We start from the raw sequence: 26420 nt of genomic DNA, 5'->3' as shown, positions 1-26420 counted from the left end.
ATATATGCATTTGTATTGTTAGTAATAAGGATATACTTATGGGAACTATAGACGGGAACTCTAACTGTACTACATAAATCATTTAAGTCCATGTTTCGAATTTTCACTCAATGTGGCTTGGGGCATGCAGGTCCTGTCGGTGCGGATACCGTTCCTGCTCAGCTCGGTGGCAGACTTGAAGCACCACGTCTCAAATGGAGAAACCTTGGTGAGTGGATGTAGTGTCGATGTGGGTTATAACTCCGGTCTAAACTGGGTATTTTAAGAGACAACAAAGGCAGTAATAAGTCAAGCTGAAGGGATGGACCCTAGTCAACAGTAACTCTGTATTTTCCGGATTGTAGTGCACACGTGAGTTACAGTCCTCAGGCACAAACTTGGGCTTAAAGTAAAGAATTCTCTAGATAGCACGCAGCCCCTGTAATTTCGGCTGAAAGCAAGTTTTTTTTTTAAATTTTGCTACCAACAGACAATCTTTCTTGTGCTATGTTAGTTTCACCTGTATACGTCAGATATCGCTATGTTATTTAGCGCACTAAAGAGTTGCAATCAGAGTTAGGCCACATTTTTTTTAAGTGTGCCATGACCTTCAAAAATTTTGTCATGTTTAGTCTATAGCTACAGATAGCCTGCACTGTGAAAATTTTGCGATTATGAAATTATATTCTGCGGACTTCAGTCCAGAAAATACCATCTATCTTCAGAATAATGAGTGCAGAACTGTGATGCTGGTTTGTGTTTCAAGATCCAAACTCGTTGCAACATTTGTGAACTTTGTGCCATTTCAAGACCACAGTGCACGGGGAGTCTACGATGGGTGAAATCTGACACAAGACGTTTTTCATGTAAAACTGTCATGCCAGTCATCTGTGACAACAAAACAATAGCATGTTCATTTTGTTATGGGTAATGCTTCTTCCATGTTTGCTTGTAATAGACACAGGGGCGGCAATCTCAAGCAATTACTTTCAGGGACACAACCAGTTTCACGAGATTTCGTGTGACTCGGCACCAGATGCAAAGAAGTATGCTGGCAACCCTGTTGCTGTCACTGTGCAAGGATGGCGGGCTTCGTCCAGCACCAGAAATGCTGTCGGTGTCAGCCATATGCGCCAACGTGTTTGGTGCCGAGTCACGAGAAATCTCGCGAAGCTGGCTGCATCCCCCGAAACTGATCACTCCAGAATGTTGCCTCAGCTCGCCTTTCTAAATCTGCTCGATCGTCGATTCACAAGTCTCGATGTGTAATCAGGCGACATTTGAGGGAAAAATGGTACCTCTGGATGGTAACAAAGAAGGCCCTTTTTCCTCTTTTATTTTCTTTCTCTTTAGTTCCTCACCTTTTCATGCCATAAATTCACTGGGAGTGAATTTAGCGTGTGTTCATAGAGACCCGTCCCTTCTCTTGTGTGGTTGCAGGTTGTCAGTGAGATGGCGTCCGCAGCTGGGCTCCCATGCAAGGTTGACCCTGCACTGGTGGCAGCACTGCGGTCTCAGAAGAACGGTCAGAGCACTTCTCATTACGTGATTCGGTGCCATTTATAACTTTTCACTCCACTGTACCTTTACACCCCACACTAAACGTAGGAGGTCGCAGTCAGGTTTTATTGTGATTAACTTGTGCCCCTGTTATGGAAGTTCATGACTTTTTTGGCGAAACTGGCTTTTTGAATAAACTTTCGAGCAATGCAGCATTTGTTCCTGTTTCTTAGTTGATGTTTTTTGACACCTTGTGGCTGGCACAGTGTAGTCTAAATTGCTCCTGGGCCAATAAACCGAACTTAACTAAGTTACTGAGAAGCTTTGTGTCCTTATCTAATTACTGTTAGAGAGCTGCACGAGATCACATTGTTGTTTAGACTGTTGCCCAGAGGGTTGATGTCTGCTTACTGTTCTTGTATTCGATCATTGTTTGTTTTACATAATTCTTTTTTGGTCAAAGACATTGCATATATATGCAGCCGGCAGCAGACGGTGTGTGGAGAAGAGAAAATGTCAATGTTAGGCAGTGGCATTGTTAGGTATATCTAAACAGGTAAACGGAAAAACCACTCTGCTGATAGTTGATGAAGAAGTCTTTGTAATGTGTACTAACAAGACATGGTAGTTTAACGAAGAAGCTTTTCATATATGGCATACTTTAGGGAAGCTTACCATTTTACTTGTGTAAAGCCTGCCCTCATTTAAGATCTGCGACTGCATTTTACAGCCTGAAAATCTGTAAAAAAAAAAAAAAGTTACACTGAACTTTATTGCATACCCACGGCTGGTTAATTTTTGCAAGTTGCTACTAGATGGCACTACTTATTGTGCTGCGGATGGTGTCAGCATCACCGTGTCCCAAGATCACGCAACATAGTTCCAGTGTGCTTCAATTTGTACTGACTGTGCTTTGACTGATCAGCTGCATTGTGCTTCTGGGCACAAGAAGAGGACATTGCTTCAAAAATTGTGTGCATGAACATTGAACATGCAGCGCACAGTTTTGTTTGAGACCGTCGTCAGGAGCTTCAAGCTGACTGGAATCCCAAACAGTTTGATGGCGCAGAGGACAACCAGGTTTGGGAAAGCGCCAGTGAGGCGAGTCTGTTGTACAACGAGGAGAACGGGAGCCACGAGTATGTCTGAACAAAGGTGTTCGTAGTATGCTGCTGGCGGTTGCATTATTCTGCATAGACTGCCTTGTGTAAGGCCCGCACCTTGTGAAATGAAGAGATGCTCGCCTTACACTAGTAGATGCAGCATTTGTTGTAAATTCCCGCGACTGGTTTGTCCCAACTGTACGCGTGCCCCATTTTTCGTGCAGACTTGGGAGATGACGAGTATCAGGTGGCCTGTCTGCTTATGGTCTTTGTGGCCGTCTCACTGCCAAAGCTTGCCCGCACTGAAGGTTCTGTCTACAAGCCTTCGTTGGAAGGTGAGACCAGCTCTCTTTTGTCTGTCAAGCTGTTCTGCACGAGCTGCCTTAGAGATATGGGCACATGAGTTCCAAGTCATTTTGGATTTTTCAAAAGCCATATGAAGAAGTGAACGTATCACTACTTATAATGGTGCAGCGGTACCCGAAACAATACAAAGTGAAGACAGAACAGGGACACTCATTCCTGTTCTGTTCTTTGTATTGTTTTGTGTCCTATTGCACCATTGAAAACATGCAGGGAAGATACAAAAACATTTTGCAACCTTGAGTGCCCTTATTCAAGCTAATTTATACTAAGCTAACCTATTTAGTGTGATGGTATCACAGCTCCAGATCATGTTGACATGCATAATTAATATAAACATAGGCCAACCTAATTAGCATGATGGAATGATGTCATGCCATAATTAGCATTTAAGCCAATTCTAATGCTCTTACTTCACACTTGTGAAGGCTAGCAATGAATCTATGGTAATGTATTATGAGCTGTCCTTTTATCTAGCTTTGCAATTCAGAGTGTCTGGACAAGCCATCTGATAAGCTTCCATTTGCAGCAATCTGTGGAAACTATCCAAGATGTGTGGAAGTTTAGCACATTTTGGTATATTTTGCTTTCAGTACATCAAACTTCTTTCCTTTTTCCTTTGAATTCCATATATTCGGGCTCTGCTGTATTGTTTTTGCTGTCACATTGAGTGCTTCACGCTTTAGCTGAAGCTGCATATTTAGATTTTTTAAATTCTGTTCTTTAAAAACATTTGTTCGGTGCTAAAATGAAGCACAATAAAAGCTGTAGAAAATCATTTACATTGTCCACACAATTATCTGCGCAGTTGCTAAATTGGCAAAGCAATGCTTGCGATATGGTCACAGCATATGACTCGGCAATCTGTAGCAGCTTATGTTTCGAGTTGCCTAGCAATGCATGCCGTGTTGTTCAGAGCACATTGCAGTGACTTCCTGGTTGACTTTTCAAGTGAAGCTCAAGTTGCAGCTAGTACTGATTGCAAACGTAAATGCCAAAAGTTGAATGCACATTGATATGCGATGATGAAAATGATGTGGGGTCCAAGCTAGAAGTGTTAGGGTTAATTAGGCACATTGTCAAAATTTAGCGTATTTTTTTCACTAACTGCTTAACCAAGCCGTTCTGAGGTTTCAAACTGCCACTGGAGAATGACCTGCTGGAGCTTTGTAGGGATTGTGGGGAGCACACGCGCCCATCTTCCCCCGTGCCGTCGCGTTGAGAGCCGGCATAGACAGGGGAGAGGTGCACTATGCCCTCTCCCATTTCTCCCTCGCTCTCGCGACGCGTGCGCGCCCTTCCTCCCCGACTTGTGGGCAGGTTGCTGACAGGCGAGGAGGACCTTCCCCTCGCCCAGGTAAAAAGGTACAAAACAGCGCGACCGGGGGAGACCCTCTCTCTCTGAGGCCGGACCCCTAACCTGCCGGACTGGAGTACCTGCCGCAACCCGTGAGTGACCACGTTGCCTGACTATCTCGGGCAACGCGGCCAGCCTATTTATTACTATTACAGAGAGGACGTCCCTCTGCCAGTGTTCTTTATTGCCGGTAGCAATAAATGTTCTTACAGTTGACACCGCTGGTTGCCTTATTTGTTCGAACCCGACGTAGCCGTGATTCCCGCGCTACGGGTTGGTGAGTAACACAAAACGACTGCGTGGGGCTATTTCCGGAGCTCGCCTTCAGCCCTAGCCGCACACAGAGTGGAACCCCCACATTTGTCACCCAACGTGGGGCGCCTCTAGATTTGTCGTGTGCCCATCGGCATGTTTTGCGGATAGCAACTCTGCTAGCAGGCATTGATCTATGAAAGGTGCAATAAATGCCCTTGTGATTGTTTGCTCTACTGTGTTGTCGTTCCTTTGTCCCAAGAGCACGATGTGAGAATCCCACAGGATAGAATAATTACTTTGAAGAAATGTACCGACAGATTGTAGGTTGTTTGAAAGAACATAGAGATTTGTAGATTGTCTAGTGTTTAAAGAAGTTTGTGGTGTAAAGAAGTATTAGGGACACTTAAGTGCCAACTCACCAAAAATGTTCGAAAGTTTTCTAAAAGTTTACGAATTCCGGTTTATGATTTTATTATTGTTGCATCAACTATTACAAAAGATAAATTGTGTTCAAGAAAGTTTTACTCGTTGGTCTCCCTTACTTTCATTCAGAGTTCTCTGACAGTGAAAGAACGTCAGAGGGGTAGTTGCTCTGAGCATGTTTATACAAACAAGCTTCTGAAGCAGGCAGAACTGGTAACAGCAGAGTCACTGGAAAAAGTCACGGTGATTAATCTAAAAACAATGTGTTACGTGTCATTCTCTGTTATTCCAAATTTTCTTATGCTTGTATGCTTTGTTTAAAGCTGTGCTATTGTTGTTAATAAAGGGCATATGTATTTCACAATAAGTGTGTGCTCCGGGTAAGCTTTTTACAAATTCGAACTATTTCCCCCTTCCCCCCTCTCTTCCTCTGTTGGTGTCTTGCCACATTATATGTATGGATTTTAAAGTTCACAGGTTGACAGGTATGGAGACAATCTGGTCAGCCGCCAGGTTCTTTGGAAATTGGGCTGTGATTCTAAAGGTTGCACAAGTCTGCTGTGTTTCTTTCTTTTTTTGTGAACCGTGTCCTTGACATAAATTGAGCCATTAACCTTTTCAATGTTACTTATATGCTGGTGCATTTCTGTGTTTGCCACGCTACGTTCCTTTTGACATTCCTTTTTTTCACATAGGAATGTGAGAACCACACCAAGAGAGCATTTGTCATTATCCGTGTCATTTCTTTCATTTCTGCACAACCAAAATTAGAACGTGTTCATTTTATAACTTACAAGGAAGAAAGCCGACGCTTGAGGTGTGTCACCTCCAACAAAGCATGATGCCGAAAGGTTAGTGAGACATGAACAAGAGAGTGTTAACATTGCCGCATTTGTCCCTGTATGTGACCCGGATGCAATTTAAGTCCGGGTTCGTTTGAGATGTTCAGTGACTGTATATTGAAACATGTTGTACCATGCTGTCAAATAAATGTACAATGACTTTCTTTTTTTACTAATTTTCGCACGTTCTTGTTTTAGTTTACACTGGTAGTAGTGAAGAGTGTTATCATCTTTACGAGTCGCGTGACTCTGTGTTTGATGCTGCTTCTTGTACAGCCCACACCAACAACATGCACTGCCTGGCCCACGCGGTCAATGCTCTCGCCGGTTCCCTTTTCACCATCTGCGGCCATGACGACATCGAGGACCGGCTTAAGGAGTTCCTCGCCCTGGCATCGTCCAGCCTCTTGCGGCTCGGCCAGGAAGCTGACCGAGAAGCCGGTGCTGGTCGTGAAGCCGTCTTCCTCCTTCTCCACCTCTTGGTGGACGAATCGCCATTTCTCACCATGGACCTGCTTGAATCTTGTTTCCCATATGCTCTACTCCGCAATGCCGCACATGCTGTCTACAAGGCTGAGGCCTGAACAGTGGCACGAATAAAGTGTGAACAAACTCCTCTAGCTTTGCTTGTAGTACTGTCTTGATTTTTTGGGGCCACAGCATCAACATTTTTTTCTGGACATCTAAGCTTGCTCTCACTTAATGTGTAAATTGTGGACGCTACTTGAATGCAGCTGGTTCCTTTGATTCGGAGGGTAGGCAACCAAGAAGCTGGCTCGGAAGCCATTTTCCTAATGCTCTATCTTCTGGCAGACAAACTCTCAGACCTCACTATGAACGTGTCTGAAGTGCATTACTGGTATTCCTTGTTCTGCTCTGTCATGCACACTACTGCAAGACCCCTTACCTTAATTGTGTGTTAGAATAAAGCATGAACAACTTTTTAAATGTGTAAGCAGTTCTATGCTCACTCTACAAGGAAACCCGTCCATCTGTTTGTCCATTTGTCATGTCCTAGGTGACGAATGGACAAAGATAGGGCCCCCGCAGCAGGGAGCGGAGTGACCTTCGTGCTGCCTGTCGCTTCAACGCGAAAGAAGCGGTGACAAGACAGCACACATGAAGCTATCGGCACTTGGGTGCACTCCGTCCCCATCATAGATCGCTTTCAAAATAGGGCCCGTGCGGCCGCGCTATACACAACTGCCGCCACCAGAGTATGGTTGATAATGGTTCACATCGAGAGGAGGCAGCATGGTCGACCACGTCTACATACGAGGTCTGCCAAACGGGACACTGTTCCATTACGTGACATACTAGAGCATGCATCTGCCACTGCTCATCTTCTACTAAACAGTGGCATCATCCAAACACACTATCATATAAGTAACATGAGTAAACATTGCTACTGCTCGCTTCTTCGTTGTCTTTCGTTAGTTTAGTTAGCATTTCGGTGTTGCAACTGCCCTGCTCCATTTTGTTATTCTTTTGCAATGCTTCTTGCAAATATACCAGACGCAGCAGCATATGATAATGAAACAGCAGGTGATTAGCAGAAAGTGCTTGTGCATCATTTAGATAACTCCCACTGGAGATTGTGTGTAATTCTTTAAGTTATACTTTCATCTACTAGGACTACAGTAGCATCAAGACCGTAAATCATCCGTGATGACATTTGACGTCCACTTCGAGACCAAAGCCTGCACATTGTTTTGGATGGTCAAGAAATCAAAAAGATTAACCTGAGTGAATGAAATTCTGTTCCCAGACCTACATACATGTTTGCACGAGTAGGCAGTTTTCATAAAGATGACCTTGCCAACATTGTATCTTGTTCATATGTGTTTTTGTTGGTGTGCAAGGAACACTTGGAGGGGAGGTTGTGAAACAGTCACTGCAGCTTTTTTATTTATTTATTCTTTTTTTTTCCATGGTTTTGCTGCAATGCTTAAAGAATAAATAGGCAGGAACTTCAACACCATATCTGCTACTTAAAACCTTTGTTCGGGCACCATTCATTTTCGTTTGAAAGATATCCCCCTTCACTGTTTCAACCGCCCTCTCTGCTCCACGTTTTGACAGCAGGCCATGTAGATAGACTGTTTTGCAAAAACATTCCACGTATGCTTGGTGTGCCCACCTAAGCTGTCAAAGAAAATAGGTTTGAAAACATTTTGATGAGCACGTTTGAAGCACCTTGTCATGGTCTTCTTGGTCATATACGTTAATGTTTCATCAATCACGAAGGGCCTACAGGGCGATTGCACCTGACTAAAGGTCTGTTAAGATAACTGAGTGAGGGATAAAAGATGGTTATTGGTGCGAGTGTAGATAGGGCTTGGAAGGACGAGTATGGAACTGTGTTTTCTTGTTTCAGGTGCACTCAACTTGCCGACTTGTGCAGCTTTTCTAAGAAATGATTCTGAGGCTACATATATTGTGGACAGTTCGCCAGGATGGAACTGTCAGTGGAGGTGAGCTGTGGTTTTCTGGGTAACGGGAATGAGATCTTTGAGTTGTGATATACCATGGGCAAATGGATCATGAGGGCAACATCTGGCACATATTTTTCTCCAATATATGGCTTTCGATAGGTGCATTTGTCATTCTAGTTGACACAAATGCGTGGAACACGAGAGTATGTGGCCCTTCTGTAGGTATGTTGCTTTAAATCAATATGCAATACAATACTATAGAGCTGTTATGATACTGCCACATGATTTTCAGAAAGGTGAGCAAGTTCGTGAAACATTTCAGAACCTGTAACCTGAATCTAGCAAGATTGATGCCGTCAGGTAGCATGTGTGGGTTTATTAACCGGTTGCCTTCACCGAAAAAAAAGATCATGTTTTCGTGACTCCTGTGGCAGAAAAGATGTTCCACATATGCCGCCAAGGTCTGTGAGTGGTGGCGCTGGCTAACACTCCCAGGGTTCTACTAGGACACATTAATACCCAAGAAAGTGGATGGTGAAACGGTACCACACTAGCTCAATTGGTAGAGCATCGCACGCGAAATGCAAAGGTTGTGGGATCGTTCCCCACCTGTGGCAAGTTGCTTTTTCATCCACTTTCATTTCCATTAATTTATCGTTTCTTTATTTCATTTATTAAGCACAAGTAATTTCCCCTATGTTGTCCTTGGTGTCAATATTTGTTGGCTTATGACAATGTTCCAGAACCTGTGTCGTTTTGAAAGATGTTCTGCAATATATGTGTTGCATAGAGTGGACCTCCAATATAGCTAATATATATTGAAATCAGTTTGGTATTTGAAGTGAATTTGAATTGAAGTTTATTTACCACATAAGTACACTGATGTACATAATCGGAGGGTGCATATAAGGTGCATATCTGAGATCTGCTTGACACCATACGTATGTGGTAATTTTCCATGATCGTCAGGGACTGCGTAGCTTCCAAGTTTTGAGCAGTGGCACATTGTATGTAACAGCATGCTGATTACCTGCGTGTGAACGTTGTACGTAAGGCACCTCTGTGGTTTCCGATCGTCGCTGCTCACCAAAGAGGGCGTCTGTACTGAAACATGGTACAGAAGCATGGTCTTGGTTGGCACTTGGTATCCCACCCAATTTTGTAAATCACAATGGATCACTGAAGAACTAGCAAGACTTTGAAGACATTCCATCCCTGAGGCAATAAGCTGTGACACGCTCGTCGCGCATCTGTTGCAGATGACGTGCTCGTTCGCACTGCATTTCGCATTTTGCCAACGGTGTTCGTGCTCAGCACGGCACACCCTAGCACGATGCTGTGTTGTCACTCTTGCAACTCTTTAGTGTGGGCATGTTTTCTGGACATCTTGTTACACAGATGAAAGCAAACTTAGGAACCTTAAACGGTCCTTGAAACACTTTTTGAACATGCTAAGAAAACGTTGCCAATCTGTCATAGAGGCTGCTGTGTACGTGTGAGCCAAATATTACTGCACTGCACCTGCAGGGAATTTGCAATCTTGTGTCACGAGCTATGGAAAGAAGAATGATGGGTGTAACGTTAAGGGATAAGAAAAGAGCAGATTGGGTGAGGGAACAAACACGAGTTTGATAATTTGATAATTTGAAAGTACCACCACTCTTTAAACTCTGCCGCCGCCGGTGACCTCCTCGGCTCCTCCTCGCCCTTTGCGCGTCGCCCCGAGGGAACCAGTTCTGCCTCCATTTTTCTGCACGACGATTGGTCTCCGTGCCGTTGTTCTTGGAAACGCGCTGATCTTGCGTTTTGCTTGTGTTTTTCTTTTTTGTTGGCGCCATTTTTCTCCTTAGCTCGTGGCTGGCTCGGCTCGGGTTTCCTGCGGTGTTATGCTATCGCTATGCCGTGCTGTAGCGCATATAGCTGTAGCAAGAAGCCTGAAGATAGTTATAGATTCTTTATGATACCACAAAAAAGCGTGACAGCTTGCGCAATAAAGAACTTTGTTCTGACAACGAACAGTGTTGATTGCGAGGTAAGGCGCCTTTCTTATTGTCTTGTATCAATGCATCCCGTAATGCTTCTTTCTTTTTTTTTTAATTCCTGCGGCCGGCTCATCAGCGTTTTTGCTGCAACAATTTGTAGATTTTATAAAAATGGGGGTGTCCTCAGTATGCTGAATATTCTGCTGGGACTCGTCATGTCGCACGTCGCCAACTGCTATTCAGTCGGAAATGCAACACTATAGGCATTGCTTCCCGCTGTGAACAATTATTCGCGAAGATACAGCCTCTCGATCGCACTTTTCGTGATTGTTAAGATCCGTTGCCTGTTTTAGCGAAAATCGAAATAGCGCCTGGTAGAGGAGCTTTCTTTCCAGCTTACTTCGATGTGTGCGTCAGTCACTTAGATACATTGAATGCAGGCCCTGAAAAAAAAATAGTGGCAAGATACCGGTGGATTGCGGATGATGAACGCTAGCTAGTCTACGTTGCGTTTTTAGCTTGCCGTGGTTGCTTAGCGGCTGCTGTGTAGGGCTGCTGAGCACGAGGTCGCGGGATCGAATCCCGGCCACGGCGGCCGCATTTTGATGGGGGTGAAATGCGAAAACACCTGTGTACTTACATTTAGAGAGAGAGAGAGAAGTTTAATGATGCGAAATGCTGAGAGGTCGGCCTGAGGTATATTCCTCTAGCCAGCTACTCGGCATTGGGGGAAGGGGAAGAGGGAAAGAAAGAGGGAAGAGGTGTATGATGGATGACGATAGAAGGAAGATGTAGAACATATCGCAAGCAATTTGGCATGCTCAAAGTCTGCAATCCAAGCCCGTAGTTTTTAAAAAGTTCAGTAATGCCTGAATGACCTTGAAACTCGATTGAGCATCTGGCCAAGGGCCTAAAATAACGTCCTCCGACAACGGTACTTACATTTAGGTGCACGTTAAGGAACCCCAGCTGGCCAAAATTACCAGAGTGCCCCACTACGGCTACTGATTTTGGCCCGTGAAACCCCATAATTCAGTAATTGCGCCTTTAACGCGCAAGCATTCTTTGGCGAGTACCCCATCCCTGTCACGCGAAAAGTGTAATGCCTTTTATCTGCATAAAAATGCGTAATTTGCAAACTTGAGACATTTAATCATTATAGTAGTGTAAATATATATGATTCTTTATAAGCCATAAGAGACAGTTTTAACCTCCGAAGGGGTGGGCCAACTTATATTTGTGGGCTGGCCAACTTAAATTTGGGGATAGGCCAAGTTGAAGTTTGGGGGTAGACCAACTTGAAATTAGGGGGCGGGCCAACTTAAATTTCGGGTTGAGCCAAGTTAAAATTTGGGGTGGGCCAACTGAAGTTTGGGACTGGGCCAATTTGAAATTTCGGGGTGAGCCAACTGAAATTTGCGGGTATGCTTACGCATACCTAGACAACTCCAGTGGAGTTTCTGTATTATTCTGTAATTCTGCTTTGAATCTCTCTGCTGCGAACGCATGAGTGGGTGACGATTATTATTTTGGGCAGGGGGTGTTCGCATGATCGCGCACTCTTGCTGGCACTGAAATTACACAAACGTCCTATTCAGTTTCACGTTGAGTTAAATATAGCTACGTTCAGATAGATAATACAAACACATAGACGGACGATGCACTCGCGGCTAATCATTATACGAAAGCACGCTCAATGCGGTGCACATGCGCGCACAGACAAGAAAAAAAAAACAGACGCAGAGGGATGTGCCATAAGCAATACTAGATCAGAACCATAAAGTAAAGCATCTTTTCATGTGGCAGAAAAAAAAATTCTGGAGGATTAAACTCGCCTCAAAGCTGCTTTTACATCAGTATGCTCCATTCATACAGCTTTAAGAAGAAACCAACCTTCCCAGAAACGTTACCTTCAGCATTCTCGATGCTGTTATCGCCATTTTTCAAGAATTTCTACACCACTGGGGCGCGCAACTGGTCAAACATCGTGAGCCTCCATCGAATACTGCGACCCGTCCGCGGGAGCCAAGGAGAAAAAGCGTGCCGTGCGCAGCTGGCGTGCGAGGAGAACTGAGGAGGAAAGCGCCGCGGGGAGGAGAGTGTCGCTACTTTCAAATTATCAAGGGGCTTTAGGGGTCGGCCCTCTCTACTCCTCTCTTTCTCTCCTCCTCCCCTTTATTTTTCTTCGACAGGTATATATTTTCTCCAGATCATCATCATCATCATCAGCCTAGTTACGCCCACTGCAGGGCAAAGGCCTCTCCCATACTTCTCCAACTACCCCGGTCATGTACTAATTGTGGCCATGTTGTCCCTGCAAACGTCTTAATGTCATCTGTCCACCTAACTTTCTGCCGCCCCCTGCTACGCTTCCCTTCTCTTGGAATCCAGTCCGTAGCTCGTAGTGACCATCGGTTATCTTCCCTCCTCATTACATGTCCGGCCCATGCCCATTTCTTTTTCTTGATTTCAACTAAGATGTCGTTTACCCGCGTTTGTTGCCTCACCCAATCTGCTCTTTTCTTATCCCTTAACGTTACACCCATCATTCTTCTTTCCATAGCTCGTTGCGTCGTTCTCAATTTCAGCAGAACCCTTTTCGTAAGCCTCCAGGTTTCTGCCCCATATGTGAGTACTGGTAACACATAGCTGTTGTACACTTTCCTTTTGAGGGATAGTGGCAACCTACTGTTCATGATTTGAGAATGCCTGCCAAACGCACCCCAACCCATTCTTATTCTTCTGGTTATTTCAGTCTCATGATCCGGATCCGTGGTCACTACCTGCCCTAAGTAGATGTATTCCCTTACCACTTCCAGTGTTTCGCTACCTATCGTAAACTGCTGTTCTCTTCCGAGACTGTTAAACAGTACTTTAGTTTTCTGCAGATTAATTTTCAGACCCACCCTTCTGCTTTGCCTCTCCAGGTCAGTGAGCATGCATTGCAATTGGTCTCCTGAATTACTAAGCAAGGCAATATCATCAGCGAATCGCAAGTTGCTAAGGTATTCTCCAACTTTCATCCCCAATTCTTCCCACTCCAGGCCTCTGAATACCTCCTGTAAACATGCTGTGAATGGCATTGGAGATATCGTATCTCCCTGTCTGACGCCTTTCTTTATAGGGATTTTGTTGCTTTCTTTGTGGAGGACTACGGTGGCTGTGGAGCCGCTATAGATATCTTCCAGTATATTTACATATGGCTCATCTACACCCTGATTCCGTAATGCCTCCATGACTGCTGAGGTTTCGACTGAATCAAACGCTTTCTCGTAATCAATGAAAGCTATATATAAGGGTTGGTTATATTCTGCACATTTCTCTATCACTTGATTGATAGTGTGAATATGGTCTATTGTTGAGTAGCCTTTACGGAATCCTGCCTGGTCCTTTGGTTGACAGAAGTCTAAGGTGTTCCTGATTCTATTTGCGATTACCTTAGTAAATACTTTGTAGGCAACGGACAGTAAGCTGATCGGTCTATAATTTTTCAAGTCTTTGGCGTCCCCTTTCTTATGGATTAGGATTATGTTAGCGTTCTTCCAAGATTCCGGTACGCTCGAGGTTATGAGGCATTGCGTATACAGGGTGGCCAGTTTCTCTAGAACAATCTGCCCACCATCCTTCAACAAATCTGCTGTTACCTGATCCTCCCCAGCTGCCTTCCCCTTTTGCATAGCTCCCAAGGCTTTCTTAACTTCTTCCGGCGTTACCTGTGGGATTTCGAATTCCTCTAGGCTATTCTCTCTTCCACTATCGTCGTGGGTGCCACTGGTACTGTATAAATCTCTATAGAACTCCTCAGCCACTTGAACTATCTCGTTCATATTAGTAACGATATTGCCGGCTTTGTCTCTTAACGCACACATCTGATTCTTGCCTATTCCTAGTTTCTTCTTCACTGTTTTTAGGCTTCCTCCGTTCCTGAGAGCCTGTTCAATTCTATCCATATTATAGTTCCTGATGTCCGCTGTCTTACGCTTGTTGATTAACTTAGAAAGTTCTGCCAGTTCTATTCTAGCTGTAGGATTAGAGGCTTTCATACATTGGCGTTTCTTGATCAGATCCTTTGTCTCCTGCGATAGCTTACTGGTTTCCTGTCTAACGGCGTTACCGCCGACTTCTATTGCGCACTCCTTAATGATGCCCATGAGATTGTCGTTCATTGCTTCAACACTAAGGTCCTCTTCCTGAGTTAAAGCCGAATACCTGTTCTGTAGTTTGATCCGGAATTCCTCTAGTTTCCCTCTTACCGCTAACTCATTGATTGGCTTCTTGTGTACCAGTTTCTTTCGTTCCCTCCTCAAGTCTAGGCTAATTCGAGTTCTTACCATCCTGTGGTCACTGCAGCGTACCTTGCCGAGCACGTCTACATCTTGAATGATGCCAGGGTTCGCGCAGAGTATGAAGTCGATTTCATTTCTAGTCTCACCATTCGGGCTCCTCCACGTCCACTTTCGGCTAACCCGCTTGCGGAAAAAGGTATTCATTATACGCATATTATTCTGTTCTGCAAACTCTACTAATAATTCTCCTCTGCTACTCCTAGAGCCTATGCCATATTCCCCCACTGACTTGTCTCCAGCCTGCTTCTTGCCTACCCTGGCATTGAAGTCGCCCATCAGTATAGTGTATTTTGTTTTGACTTTACCCATCGCCGATTCTACGTCTTCATAAAAGCTTTCGACTTCCTGGTCATCATGACTAGATGTAGGAGCGTAGACCTGTACAACCTTCATTTTGTACCTCTTATTAAGTTTCACAACAAGACATGCCACCCTCTCGTTAATGCTATAGAATTCCTGTATGTTACCAGCTATTTCCTTATTAATCAGGAATCCGACTCCTAGTTCTCGCCTCCAGATAGGGTGCTTTAAACAAACCGCTCGCTACAAAAGGATTAGCCACTATTCATCATCATCATTAGGCTAGGAATTGCGTTGATTGCGCGTCTTGTCCAAATTGCATCTCGTCGTCTGCGCCTGCGCGCCTGCGCAGAGAAGCAACATGGTGGCGCCCTTGCGGTGGTCGATTTGTGGTCACAGTGGAGGAAAATAACTAGGAAGCTTACCAGCAAGTATGCGACCGTACCGGTCGCATACTTTGAAAGCGTTTATCTACGAGGTCAGCGGCATGGCAACAAAGAGAGTCAAGCGGAAAGTAAGGGAGGCTGAGATAATCTCATGGTTGGCGGCAATGTGAAAGGAACCTGCTATGAGTAACTACTTAAGAGGAAAAAAAACGAAATGATAACGCACAGGGAAGCTCATTAGTTTTTTGAGATCAGGATGCCTTAGAGCATGCACTTATAAAGCGAGATACAACAAGGAAGAAGCGTGTGCTTGCTGTGGTAAAGCTAGGGAAACAATGGAGCATGTATTATTAGAATGTGAATATACCTGCCCAGAGGTAGATTTAGGCACCTTTGCCCTCCTTGAAGACCTTGGGCTTAGCGAGAGCAGGGGCAAAGTAAACATGTTAAGAAGTAACACGCTAAGAATTAAGAGGCGTGAAAGTGGCTTGTAGGGCTAGTCAGTACATGGGTTATGCTAGCAGAATGCCAGCAAACTTGGAAGAGGGGAAAAGTCGAAATGCAGACACAGACGAAGCGACATGAAGGTCGCTTTGTCTATGTCTGCCTCTCGATTTCTTCCCCTTTTCCATGTTTATTTCCACTTTCCTAGCATTACCAAGTAAGAGGCGATTGGAAGCCCCCCACCTCACCCGGCTCATGCAAAGTTCTCGGCGCCCATCCAGAAAAGTGCCCGGATAGCTAAAGAAAGCTATTCGCTTTAGAAATCTTTTGCAGATGTATGCAAATCTGAGCAACTGGCACGTCAAGGAGTACTCGCACCTTCTGTCATTCCAATGTGTGTATTGTGTCACTGACTCAAATGTGCCCAAGACTGTAAACGTTTATCTACGAGGTGATCATACTAAGTTTTTCGAATTAAAAAATATAGCCTGAAGCAAATAGCATAATTCTTGTCCTTGAATGAGATTATTAAGAGGCGGACGTTACTAGCACGAGAAATCGGAACACGTATATTATTAATAATAATTCACTAATTAACTTCTTAATAAATTCATTGCGGCCATATTGCAATTTGCAAATTGCAGCCGGTGAGCTTGCAAGACGTATCTACTTGCCAATCATTCTCCAGGATGACACCAGTTTTGAGAGATTTTCCAAAGTGTGGGAACGAAATACTTGGTCTTTCCGGTTACTTTCGTGCGTCAATGCATAAAAGCGCGTTTTCTTAAAAAAGTGCCTAAGGGGAACAACAGTGCAACAACGGCGAGTTTGTGGCGCGTATCTCCAAGCTGGTGTCATTCTGGAAATTCATTCTAAGTGGATACGCCTTGCAAGCTCACTGGATACAACTCTTATTGCAATGTGTGCCGTAGTGTAATTAGGAAGTTAATTTGCTGAATGTGGTGTTTCCATTTCTCGTGCAAGTAATGTCCGCCTCTCCGAATAATCCAGATAAAGAACTAGAATTATGTTATCTCCAACAGGCGATCTTTAAAAATTCCGGAAAACTTAAAAATGATCGCCCCGTATACGTACGGCGCGCTGCCTTCGTTATACACGAGTCTTTTCGCGCTTCGCTATACCGGGGTTTAGCACTTCTATACTCTCCTGAATATGTTCAGACTCCCCGCTACTTCCGACGCGCGATGTACGCTGCGTTGGCTCTGGCGGCGTCGGGCAGCGCGTTCCGACGGCCTCACTAAACGGCCGCTTCGGGGCCGCGCTGCTGCCTGATGTGCTTATACATGCGGCTGCACGGAAACTACTGTGGAGCTCGTGCGCGTGTAACCTTGCCTTGCGGTGTGGCTTCACGGCACGGCTATTTGTGCCGTGAAGCCGGGCCGCAAGGCAGAATTCGTGCGTAACCCTTCCCCTCCCTCGCGCCTTTTCCCCTTGAAATTTTTGAGCACAGCCGCCCGTTCCTGCGGTGAGCGTCGGCGTTGTCCCTAGTAGAGAGAGAGAGAGAAGGGAAGAAGGAAAGGCAGGGAGGTTAACAAGACTGAGCCCAGTTTGCTACCCTACACGTGGGGAGCGAAGGAGCTCGGTGAAGGATGAAAGCGAACGCGGAGCGCAGAGGGAGATGAAAGACGGCGATAGCGAAGAGAGCTCGAGGAGGAAAGCGGAGGAGGAGGAGCGTGCAGCGGAACCATGAGGCGGAAAGCAGGGGAGGAGGCTATGGTGATAGCGTGAGAAGAAAAGCCTGGTACCGCGCAAGACGGGCTTTGCGGCGACGACCTCTACGAGATGGCGCCATAGTAGCGCGCCGTCGTCTGTTCACCGATGGCGTGCGTCGAGCGCGTCCACTTATACCATATATGGAAACAAAGCGCTGCATGAGCGGATGTCTGTCTGCGGCGGCTGCTGTGAATCGCGCCAACGCGTCACCCACGCGCTGCCTCTCGCGATCTCTCGATTGGCGAGGCAGTCGCGCCATACTTCGCTCCGTTTGCAATACGCCGCATGAGTCAGATTGTCCGCGCCAGCCAATACATTGCGAAATGAAGACACGTATAGAGCTGCGCTCAAATTTCGTATTGGGGTGTATCGTAATCCTCGGTGAGTTTTTTATATATTACCTGCTGACGGTAATGCGCGTGAAAAGGCAGTACTATTTGCTAATATAGGGGCACAAAGCTAAAGAAATTGGCAGTACGTGTCAAGGTTAAACAATGTGGCGATGATACACATATAATGCGTGTCTGCCCCAATCTGCATACAAAAGACAGAAATTTAGAAAACTGGAAATTTTGAGTACTTTGGGCTTCATTTTTCGCCTTCAGCAACGATCGCCTCCAGATTGAAGTACTCGTACTAAATTTCGCCATCACGCCGCACAAGTTGCTTTCAAACTCGCTACGTTAGTGTAAGCATCACTCGCAGAAAGGCACTGGGAGACCAATGAAAGGGAAACCGATGGACTCGATTTTATTGCGATAACAATGGTATGCACACTCCAAGCGAATTTTCGCCGTCGCCATGATCCGCCTAAAGTCCAATATTGCGATAAGATCCTATCGAGGCCCGCACGTCGTGTGCTGTGGGTGCGAGGAGAAGCGCGCGAGGGCGAGCCAAGAAAGGTGGTGAGAATGGTGGTCTGATGCGCGCCATCTTCCCGCGCGCGGGATAAAGCGCTCGTTAGGGGGTGGCAGGTGGGTACGCGTCTCCTCCTCTAGCCCGGTCGTTGCTACGCGTTGGGGGTGTTGAATGGTAGCTTTTGAGATGGAATCGAATACGAATCGAATAGTGCCAGAAGCGAATGAAATCGAATGCGAATCGAATATCGAATATTTTTGCAATAGTTTGGGAATAATGTGCAGCCTTCTCATCATCAATATGAACATTCAGACGCCTTGACGATCACAATAAAATGTTTCTGGCATTACACTGCACGTTATAAAGCATGCTTTACAAAAAGCACAATTAAAGGAAGGAATAGTAACAGTTAAGCAGATCGCAAACTGAGGGCTCTTCGCAGTGTACGTGGTCATGCATTATCACAAAGTTTGTAAAGGTTTTCTTGTGGGCCATTTAACCTTTGCTTCGATGTCAATACCAAACCAGATACACGTGTCGTCTGCGGCGAACGCAGAGTGGAAAACTTTTTTTCTAGTTCGAAGGGTTGCGGCAGATGGTGCCACTATTGTATAAAGTACGTTGCAATGAGACGTACTCCGGTCTAATGCGATTAGGTTACACTGGCGCTGCACTATAAATAGCAGTAAACATACCCATATATCCTGCTGGCGTGTCTACAGAGAATTTTATTGCGAGTGATCGTGTTTAGCCGGAAAAGTCAGGCTGTCGGAGCGACACGGCGTGCTCTATTTATAGTACCTTACGTCCACTGTCGATGGGATGCAAGTTATCGCACTTTTGCTCGAGTTTCGTGCTTGATAGCGTGCACTTGACGATGTAATTTATTCGAAAAATATTCGGATTATTGAATAGTGACTGCTCGATTCCATAAATTTTTTTTTGAATGTTCGCACACCCTACCAGTTGGTCATGGCTATCCGCGCGATGAGCGAATACGCGGCTCACGCGCCCTGTCTTAGAAGTATAGTCTGCGGCGGGTGCAAAGAGTAAGGGCGAGTCGAGGTGGCTGGTTGCTTGGTGCGCACCGCCTTCCCGCGTGCCTATACTGTTGGATGTGGCGTATAATCTCAAGTTTCCGAGATGTGGTGACGCGATAGACAGCACGAGGCGTTCGCTACCTGCTGCCGGCGCTCTTGCGATGCCCAGTGCTTTGCTATATCGCTGTCATTGCTTCGACTTTCGGGCGAAACCACGGCTTTTCTTTTGTTAGTCAGAACTACATGTAGCCAACAGGTGATGAAGGCAACGAAAGCGTAAGAGAAATAACTCGTTTGAAATTGAAATGTAGAAATAACGGAAAGGGAAAGGAAAGTGGTCGAAGAGATAATTTGCCTCTCATCATCATTATCATCATCATCATCAGCCTGGCTACGCCCACTGCAGGGAAAATGCCTCTCCCGCACTTCTCCAACTACCCCGGGCATGTGCTAATTGTGGCCATGTTGTCCCTGCAAACTTCTTAATCTCAACCGCCCACCTAACTTTCTGCCGCCCCTCTGGTGGTTTTGCCTCTGGTGGTTACTTAACCCACATATTTAGCATTACACCTGCGGGGCTCTACCGATTGAGCTACTGCGGCGGCTAGGTTATACATGTATGTGTCACTTCCGCCGCCGTGGCTGTGGGGGGCTTTGGCTAACACCACCAAGGCTAGATGTAGTGCACATGCACGAGTACTCAATATAGTAGACGGGAGGAAAGAAGAGGCCTCGAAGGACGTTGAACTTCTGCGGGCAATTGTTACGCCTTTTTGGGTGTGCTTTTTTGTACAATTTCTGGTACAATTTGCCATATTCGCGTGCTATTGATCTCCCGTATGAAGCAAACAGGCAACGAAGCCAAGAAGAGCACAGGAGAAATGTTTTTTTCTTTCTTTCCTTTATTTTCATTTTAATTCAGTTGTAGAAATAACAAGTAAAAGGAAAATAACTATCTGATTATGAGTCACGCAGTAGTGGGGGACTGCGGATTAGTTTTTGCCACCTGTAGTTTTTTTAACGAGCACTTAAATGCAAGTACAAAAGCTTTTTCTGCATTTCACCCCCCTTTAAATGCAGCCGTCGCAGCCGGGATCGCGCCCTCGACCTGGAACTCAGCAACGCCACGCCACATATCCACTAAGCTATATAGACCGTTTTTTCGTAGGCGCCGCCATATTGTGAACGCAGTGGCGCCGCCTATGAGCAGCACCATACTGGCTTGGGTGAAAGTGGCCTTTTGCATGGCAGGTATACGCTCGGCGGTAGGTTCTGGCGTTTGTTTTCACGGTCGTGCGGTCTGTTTAGTATGATGTGCGTCTTCTACGTGGTAAACGGTTCTGTGAAACGTGCTGAAGTGGTTTAAGGCCTCATGGCCGGAATTTCTGCTGGCGTTGAGGTGGACGGAACACGCAGCGCGATGTGTGCGCGCATATTTGAGCCTACAATCAGCCTCGGAGATCAATTGTTTATTTCTGAATGTTCCAATCACTAATGTGACCTTATTGCAGTATTATCCTCTATTTCGAAGCTGCGGTTTATGAGCCATGAAACATACGCGATGATCGTAACAGCGTGGGTACCGTTCTGCTACGATGGGAGCTGTGCTGTTATACTTTGACAAGCGTTCAAACTGTTCGCTGCAGGTTACATTGCGTGACTACTTGGTTGGATGGATGAGGTTTCCACCTATGAATAAGATAGTTTTGGCTAGTAATAGCAGCATACCTTATAGTCTGAATTAAGCTTGTCCAGCAAAGCGACTATTTACGAACTGCGCGAGCGTCCTAAGCAGTAGTAGGTGCTGCGCGAGCGTCCTAAGCCGTAGTAGGTGCTGTATTAGAGATATCTTTGTTCTATATAGCGCATGGTCCAAGCATACGGCATCAGCGGTTATATATTTATAAACATTGTGCGGCATTAGCCCGTTTTCTCTTGCTTTTTAGAGAAAGAGGATGGTAAGCGATTTTTTTTTTCGGTTGTGTTCGTTCAGTTCTCTACGACGCGCTCACACGTATTACGGAAATTTTGCGCTGAAAAATAGCCATCGCATTCTTTTTATGCGAACCCTCTCGAATATTATGGCTGTATACAGGCCAAAAAAGGCAATGCCGAAGCACACAGCTTATATATGTACCGTGCTGGCTCACCAACCGCAGTGATCGCTGTGTTGAGCAGCACTATGGGCCTCATGCAGCAAGGCTAGCGTAGACATATTTTAATTCGAAGCATACTAGGCTTGAAATGCGTGAGAACGATGCCAATGTATCACAAATATTTGATAAAGCCTGCCGCTCAGATGGTTCGTGGTTGCCTTAGGTTGGCCGTGCACGAGCATGCGCTCTTATGTTTTATGTTTTACTCCCTACGCCAGTGGATCAGACAGTGAGTTGATTTACCATTTAATGCTGGTAATGCAGAGACGCCGGCTTTCTTTGTTGAATTAAAACCGATATAAGCAAAATAGTAAACAAACACGAACCGCGACTGATAATGTGCGTACATCGCGGCTGATTATGCGCGTCACATTTTTGCGCCCCCAAGCCTACAGTATAGTTACTGATGCACCAAAAGGCTTCCCTGACGACCTTATATGAACGAACATGGCGTAAAGTTCACTAAGTAAGGTCTAAAACATATCGAAATCGTTCCGCAGCACGCGACAGCAATACTTTCAAGCAGCGCCGCGCCGGATCGCCCAAGCCAGAGAGGAGGAAAAACTCTCCGCGCGCCCTATCCTCCTCGCCCGATGAAACGGTCTATACGCGGCGGGTAGGAAAGGGAAACGAAAGCTGACGAAAAGTTGCCGCCCATGAGTATCATACCCACAACTTCTGCATAGCGCACTTCCATATATTTATGTTCCTTTCAAGGTACTCGGCTTATCTTGTTTGCGAAAAAAAGTGAATTCACAAATTCCTGTTTGTACTGCCAAATTAAAAAAAATACACCCTTGGGGGGGGGGGGGGGGGGGGGTTGTAAAGCTTTTTAGACAGGGTGTACTCTATGAAAATTGACAACAAACACTGACACCAAGGGCAACATAGGGAAAATTACTTGCGCTTAATAAATGAAATAAAGAAACGATAAATTAATGGAAATGAAGGTGGATGGAGAAACAACTTGCCGCAGGTAGGGAACGATCCCACAGCGACTGTGGGATTGTTCCCCACCTGCGGCAAGTTGTTCTTTCTTCCACTTTCATTTCCATTAATTTATCGTTTCTTTATTTCATTTATTAAGCAGAAGTAATTTTCCCTGTGGGATCGTTCCCCACCTGCGGCAAGTCGTTTTTTTTCATCCACTTTCATTTCCGTTAATTTATCGTTTCTTTATTTCATTTATTAAGCGCAAGTAATTTCCCCTATGCGAAGGCCGGGGCATCGTTTCCCACCTGCGGCAAGTTTTTTCGTCCGCTTTCATTTCCATTAATTTATCATTTATTTATTTAATTTATTAAGCGCAAGTAATTTCCCCTATGTTGTCCTTTGTGTCAGTGTTTGTTGGCTTCTTAGGATATGACTAATAAAAATTGGGCCCCTCGGTTGACCCCCTTTCTTCTTGTCTATAAAAATTGAGTCGCTTAAGTATCGTTGCGCGATTTGAATGTAAAAGCATTATGGCTTCTCTAATTAATTGGTTACGTCAATGATACGTGGCGTCATACGTTGCCACGTGCCCTTCACAACTCTACTTTAGTCCACCTTATTCCACTTTGCTCTAGTTTATACCAACCTTAATCAACATTGATCCACTTTAATTCACCTTAATACATTTCAATTCACCTTGGTTCCCTTGAACTTAATTCACTTTACTCCACCCTAAGTCGCATTACTCTAACTTGTTCCAACTTTAATTCTGTATTACTAGGGACGTCATACAAGGCGCTGATGATGACACTGATGGTGATGATCTTTGTTACCACTCGTTGCGGATAACGCCGGCATTTCTGCCTCATGGGACATACTAATGCTTTCGCATTAATAAAAAGAAATATGGTGTACACCCTGGGATATTGTGGCGCAAACAATATGCACCCTTTCTAAACCCTCCGCCGATGTGACTTTACTCCGAAACTGACATTACTCAGCAGTGCACGCGATTACACTGCTCGATCGAAGGGTGTACGACGCCCGCCGAGGGCCAAGCAGAATGTTATTGAGCGCACATTGATTGCGCCTCGCTTGGGATGCGCGTATACCTAACGTCGTGCACTGCTCATGAAGAAAAACAAAACAGGGTGTGTAGCATGCAGTTCTTGAAGCTGCGCTTTGGCGGAAGGCAAATCGAACCGAACCTTGCAGTCGAAGATATGCACCTCGCCGAGCCCGCGGGTCCGTCACCACACAGGTGGATCGACCTGTCCTTTCGTCGCAGGAATACGTGCGCATGTCACACCTTTGAAGTATAAGGGTGTGCGACTGTTCCGAGTTTCGAATGTGAATCGAATGGTTTTTTTGGTTTCTTCGAACATTCGATTGTGACCGAATGTGCATCTATAGTGGTCAATACTACGGTTGTTGAAACATCTATATAGCTATCGCGAAAGAAGGTTCACATGTGCGTGGTCCACCAGGCTCGTAAAGGCACGTACGGATAAGAATAAGTTGGTGTGCGTCAGTGAATTGCGCGTTTCTGCAATACCAGAAAAAGCCACTCTTATTGGCGGCGTGGGCTTGTTAAGGGAAAGCTCTTACTCGGTGGCTCCTATATCTAAATGCACGGGAACGAAGAAATAGTTTTTCTCGCCATCCAGTACACACAATTTGATAAGGTTTACTGCTTTTGAAAGAGAAAGCCAAAATCTAGTGACTCTGGCAATTGGAGTTTGTTATTTGTTTGCTGATATTTAATAAAAATTGCTGAAAATTTCTAAACTTTATCAACGGACTATTAAGTTTACAACTCTGGTACTTGGCAATGATAATCGATATCGATCCCGCAAACAGCACCTGTAATATTGCATCTAAAGCGGGCAAAATCATTATATGCCCTAAATCGAAATTCTGCTTTCTGCACTCACTAGAATATATCTTTATCTCTCAAACGCAGCGAATTCGATTCAAATCGGTCAAGAGCGCGTGTCTCGTAAAATCATTCTTGCGTTTTGCGTGTACTTGAATAGGCGGCATCGGAGTTGACCCCGAGCTATACATTCCGGTTCAATGAAGAAAAGACGAAGCAACGAAGCCAAGACCTAAAGTCGGAGTATGCACAAGTGGACGGAGTGCCCACCCGCCCTCCTATTAAAATATAAGGGGGGCACCGGCCCTCCCTTGCGTGGTGATCATCAGTACATGCACGCACGCCCCCTCTCCCACTGACGCACACATACACGTACAGGTAGCCCACGTATGCGTGGTGCCCCCCACGAGCTAAGGGAGACTTTAAGCGTGAAGTATACGGGGTGGGCGACGCTGTCTTGAAGTTTGTCGCAACCAGCACGCCCTCTTGTTATTGATTATTGACGTCTGCTGAGGCTAAGACAAATATTTTTTTTATCGGGGAAGATGGACCACATTGAATTCTAAGTAAATCAAGAAATTTTACCTGAGCCGCAAATGTTACAAATAATTTTTAAAAAATTTGAAATTCGTCGTCCCGAAAATCGAAATTTTTGGCTTCAAAATCTCTTCTAATAGATCAGCCTGTTACGACGAAATTAAGGAGTGTACTTATTTTGAACGATCACGTTGACGGTTTAAACTGATTTTGCGTTTGTCTTTTTAGCGTATAGTTCCCGTTCGTAAGGCAACCACTAACTATATTAAGCTTCCATTTTCTTGCTGACTGGCAGCCTGCTCACTCGGATGTGTTGCCAGAAATAGCCTTGCTTGATTTCAGCGATGTAAATGTCTCAGCGCTATCCGCGTGTCGTTCCTCTCTGCGCATTTCGTCTGAGCGCCAGTCTTGCAGAACTTAAAGTAAATATTATATTTTGTATACCCTCCGTCCTTTCTACCCACGTTTCTGTCTCCCCTCTCTGTATTTTTGAAATACTGCCAGAAGCGCAAAAAAATATTCTGTATTGCACTGGACACGCAAAGCTGGCGTTCTGTAGGAATATTCTGAGCTGGTTCAATGAGCAAATTTTCCCAAATCAAAGGACTATATATTTCAAGCTTTGTGGAACGATGTAAATTTGATGGGGAGATCCTTTTTGCTCTCGTGTACACTCGTGACGCGTTTCAGCGCTGAAGTAGTCGAATTGATTGGTCTTCCCTTAGGATGGAACGTTTTAACACAACTTTGCCGTTATGTCCATTTTTTGCCGTTTCCATTTTTTTCCTCTTCTTCTTCTTTCTCCTTTTATTCCCTTTACCCTTTTCCCCAGCACAGGGTAGCCAGCCGGTACTTACACTGGCTAACCTCCCTGTCTTTCCTCTCCTTTGTCTCCTCCTCCTCCTTGCTGTTATGTCGTTAACAGAGAGCTTTAAGTTCAGAGGACGCAAGCGGCTTGCGTACGCAAGAACTAGGGGCCACGGTACCGCGCATGCGCTAACCCCTGCGCCTGGGTCTGCGCATGCGCAATACCGTCGCCCTATAGTTCTTGCGTACGCAAGCCGCTTGCGTCCCCTAAACTAAAACTCTCTAATGTATCTTCTGGATGCCGCTCGCGCATGCGCGATGACGAAGAGCTATAGCGCACCCGCACTTGTAATCGCACCTAGAAAATAACGATAGAAACGCAATCTTAAAATGTACTCTTATGTGAAAGCCATTCAGCCTCCCTGCTTTCCGTACCGAAAGGTTAATGCACCGTGTACGGCGTTCTATAGAAATCGAGCGAGACGAGTGCCGTGCGGGAGTGAATTTCACTTCAATGGGCGAACCTGCTAATTGCGACCGAGCCACCGCCGTATTTTTTCAAGCCCCTTTATCTCTCCTTCTCTCTACTTCCTCCTCCTCCCTTTTCTTGCTTTGGTAGATGCTGCGAACTAGGTGTTGTGATCTCGCGCGAACGCCTAGGTAACGAACGGATTTCCCAGCTTTCCGACGAGCCGCAGAATCGGGCGCCCCCGCGGCGTTCTTGCGAGAGAAAAAAAAAATCGATTACGCGTCATTAAAATTTA

At 45.3% G+C, this 26420-nt stretch overlaps 1 protein-coding gene across 2 annotated transcripts in view; it reads left to right on the top strand.

Annotated features, from left to right (window-relative positions):
• The window catches only part of Hem (Nck associated protein 1 Hem), a 55743-nt gene extending 49301 nt beyond the window's left edge, over positions 1-6442 (top strand). For both annotated transcript variants that reach the window (XM_050167560.3, XM_050167559.3), the window contains 4 exons: positions 131-208; positions 1420-1504; positions 2807-2917; positions 6099-6442. In XM_050167560.3, the coding sequence (XP_050023517.1) occupies positions 131-208; positions 1420-1504; positions 2807-2917; positions 6099-6406 (582 nt within the window). In that variant the 3' untranslated portion in view covers positions 6407-6442. The remainder of the gene's footprint in view (positions 1-130; positions 209-1419; positions 1505-2806; positions 2918-6098) is intronic.
• Positions 6443-26420: the final 19978 nt, after the last annotated feature.

This window comes from Dermacentor andersoni, chromosome 11 (genome assembly GCF_023375885.2).
Source record: "Dermacentor andersoni chromosome 11, qqDerAnde1_hic_scaffold, whole genome shotgun sequence".
NCBI lineage: Eukaryota > Metazoa > Arthropoda > Arachnida > Ixodida > Ixodidae > Dermacentor > Dermacentor andersoni.
The sequence above is the reverse complement of the archived record's forward strand: the minus strand, read 5'-3'. Positions and strand labels throughout refer to the sequence as shown.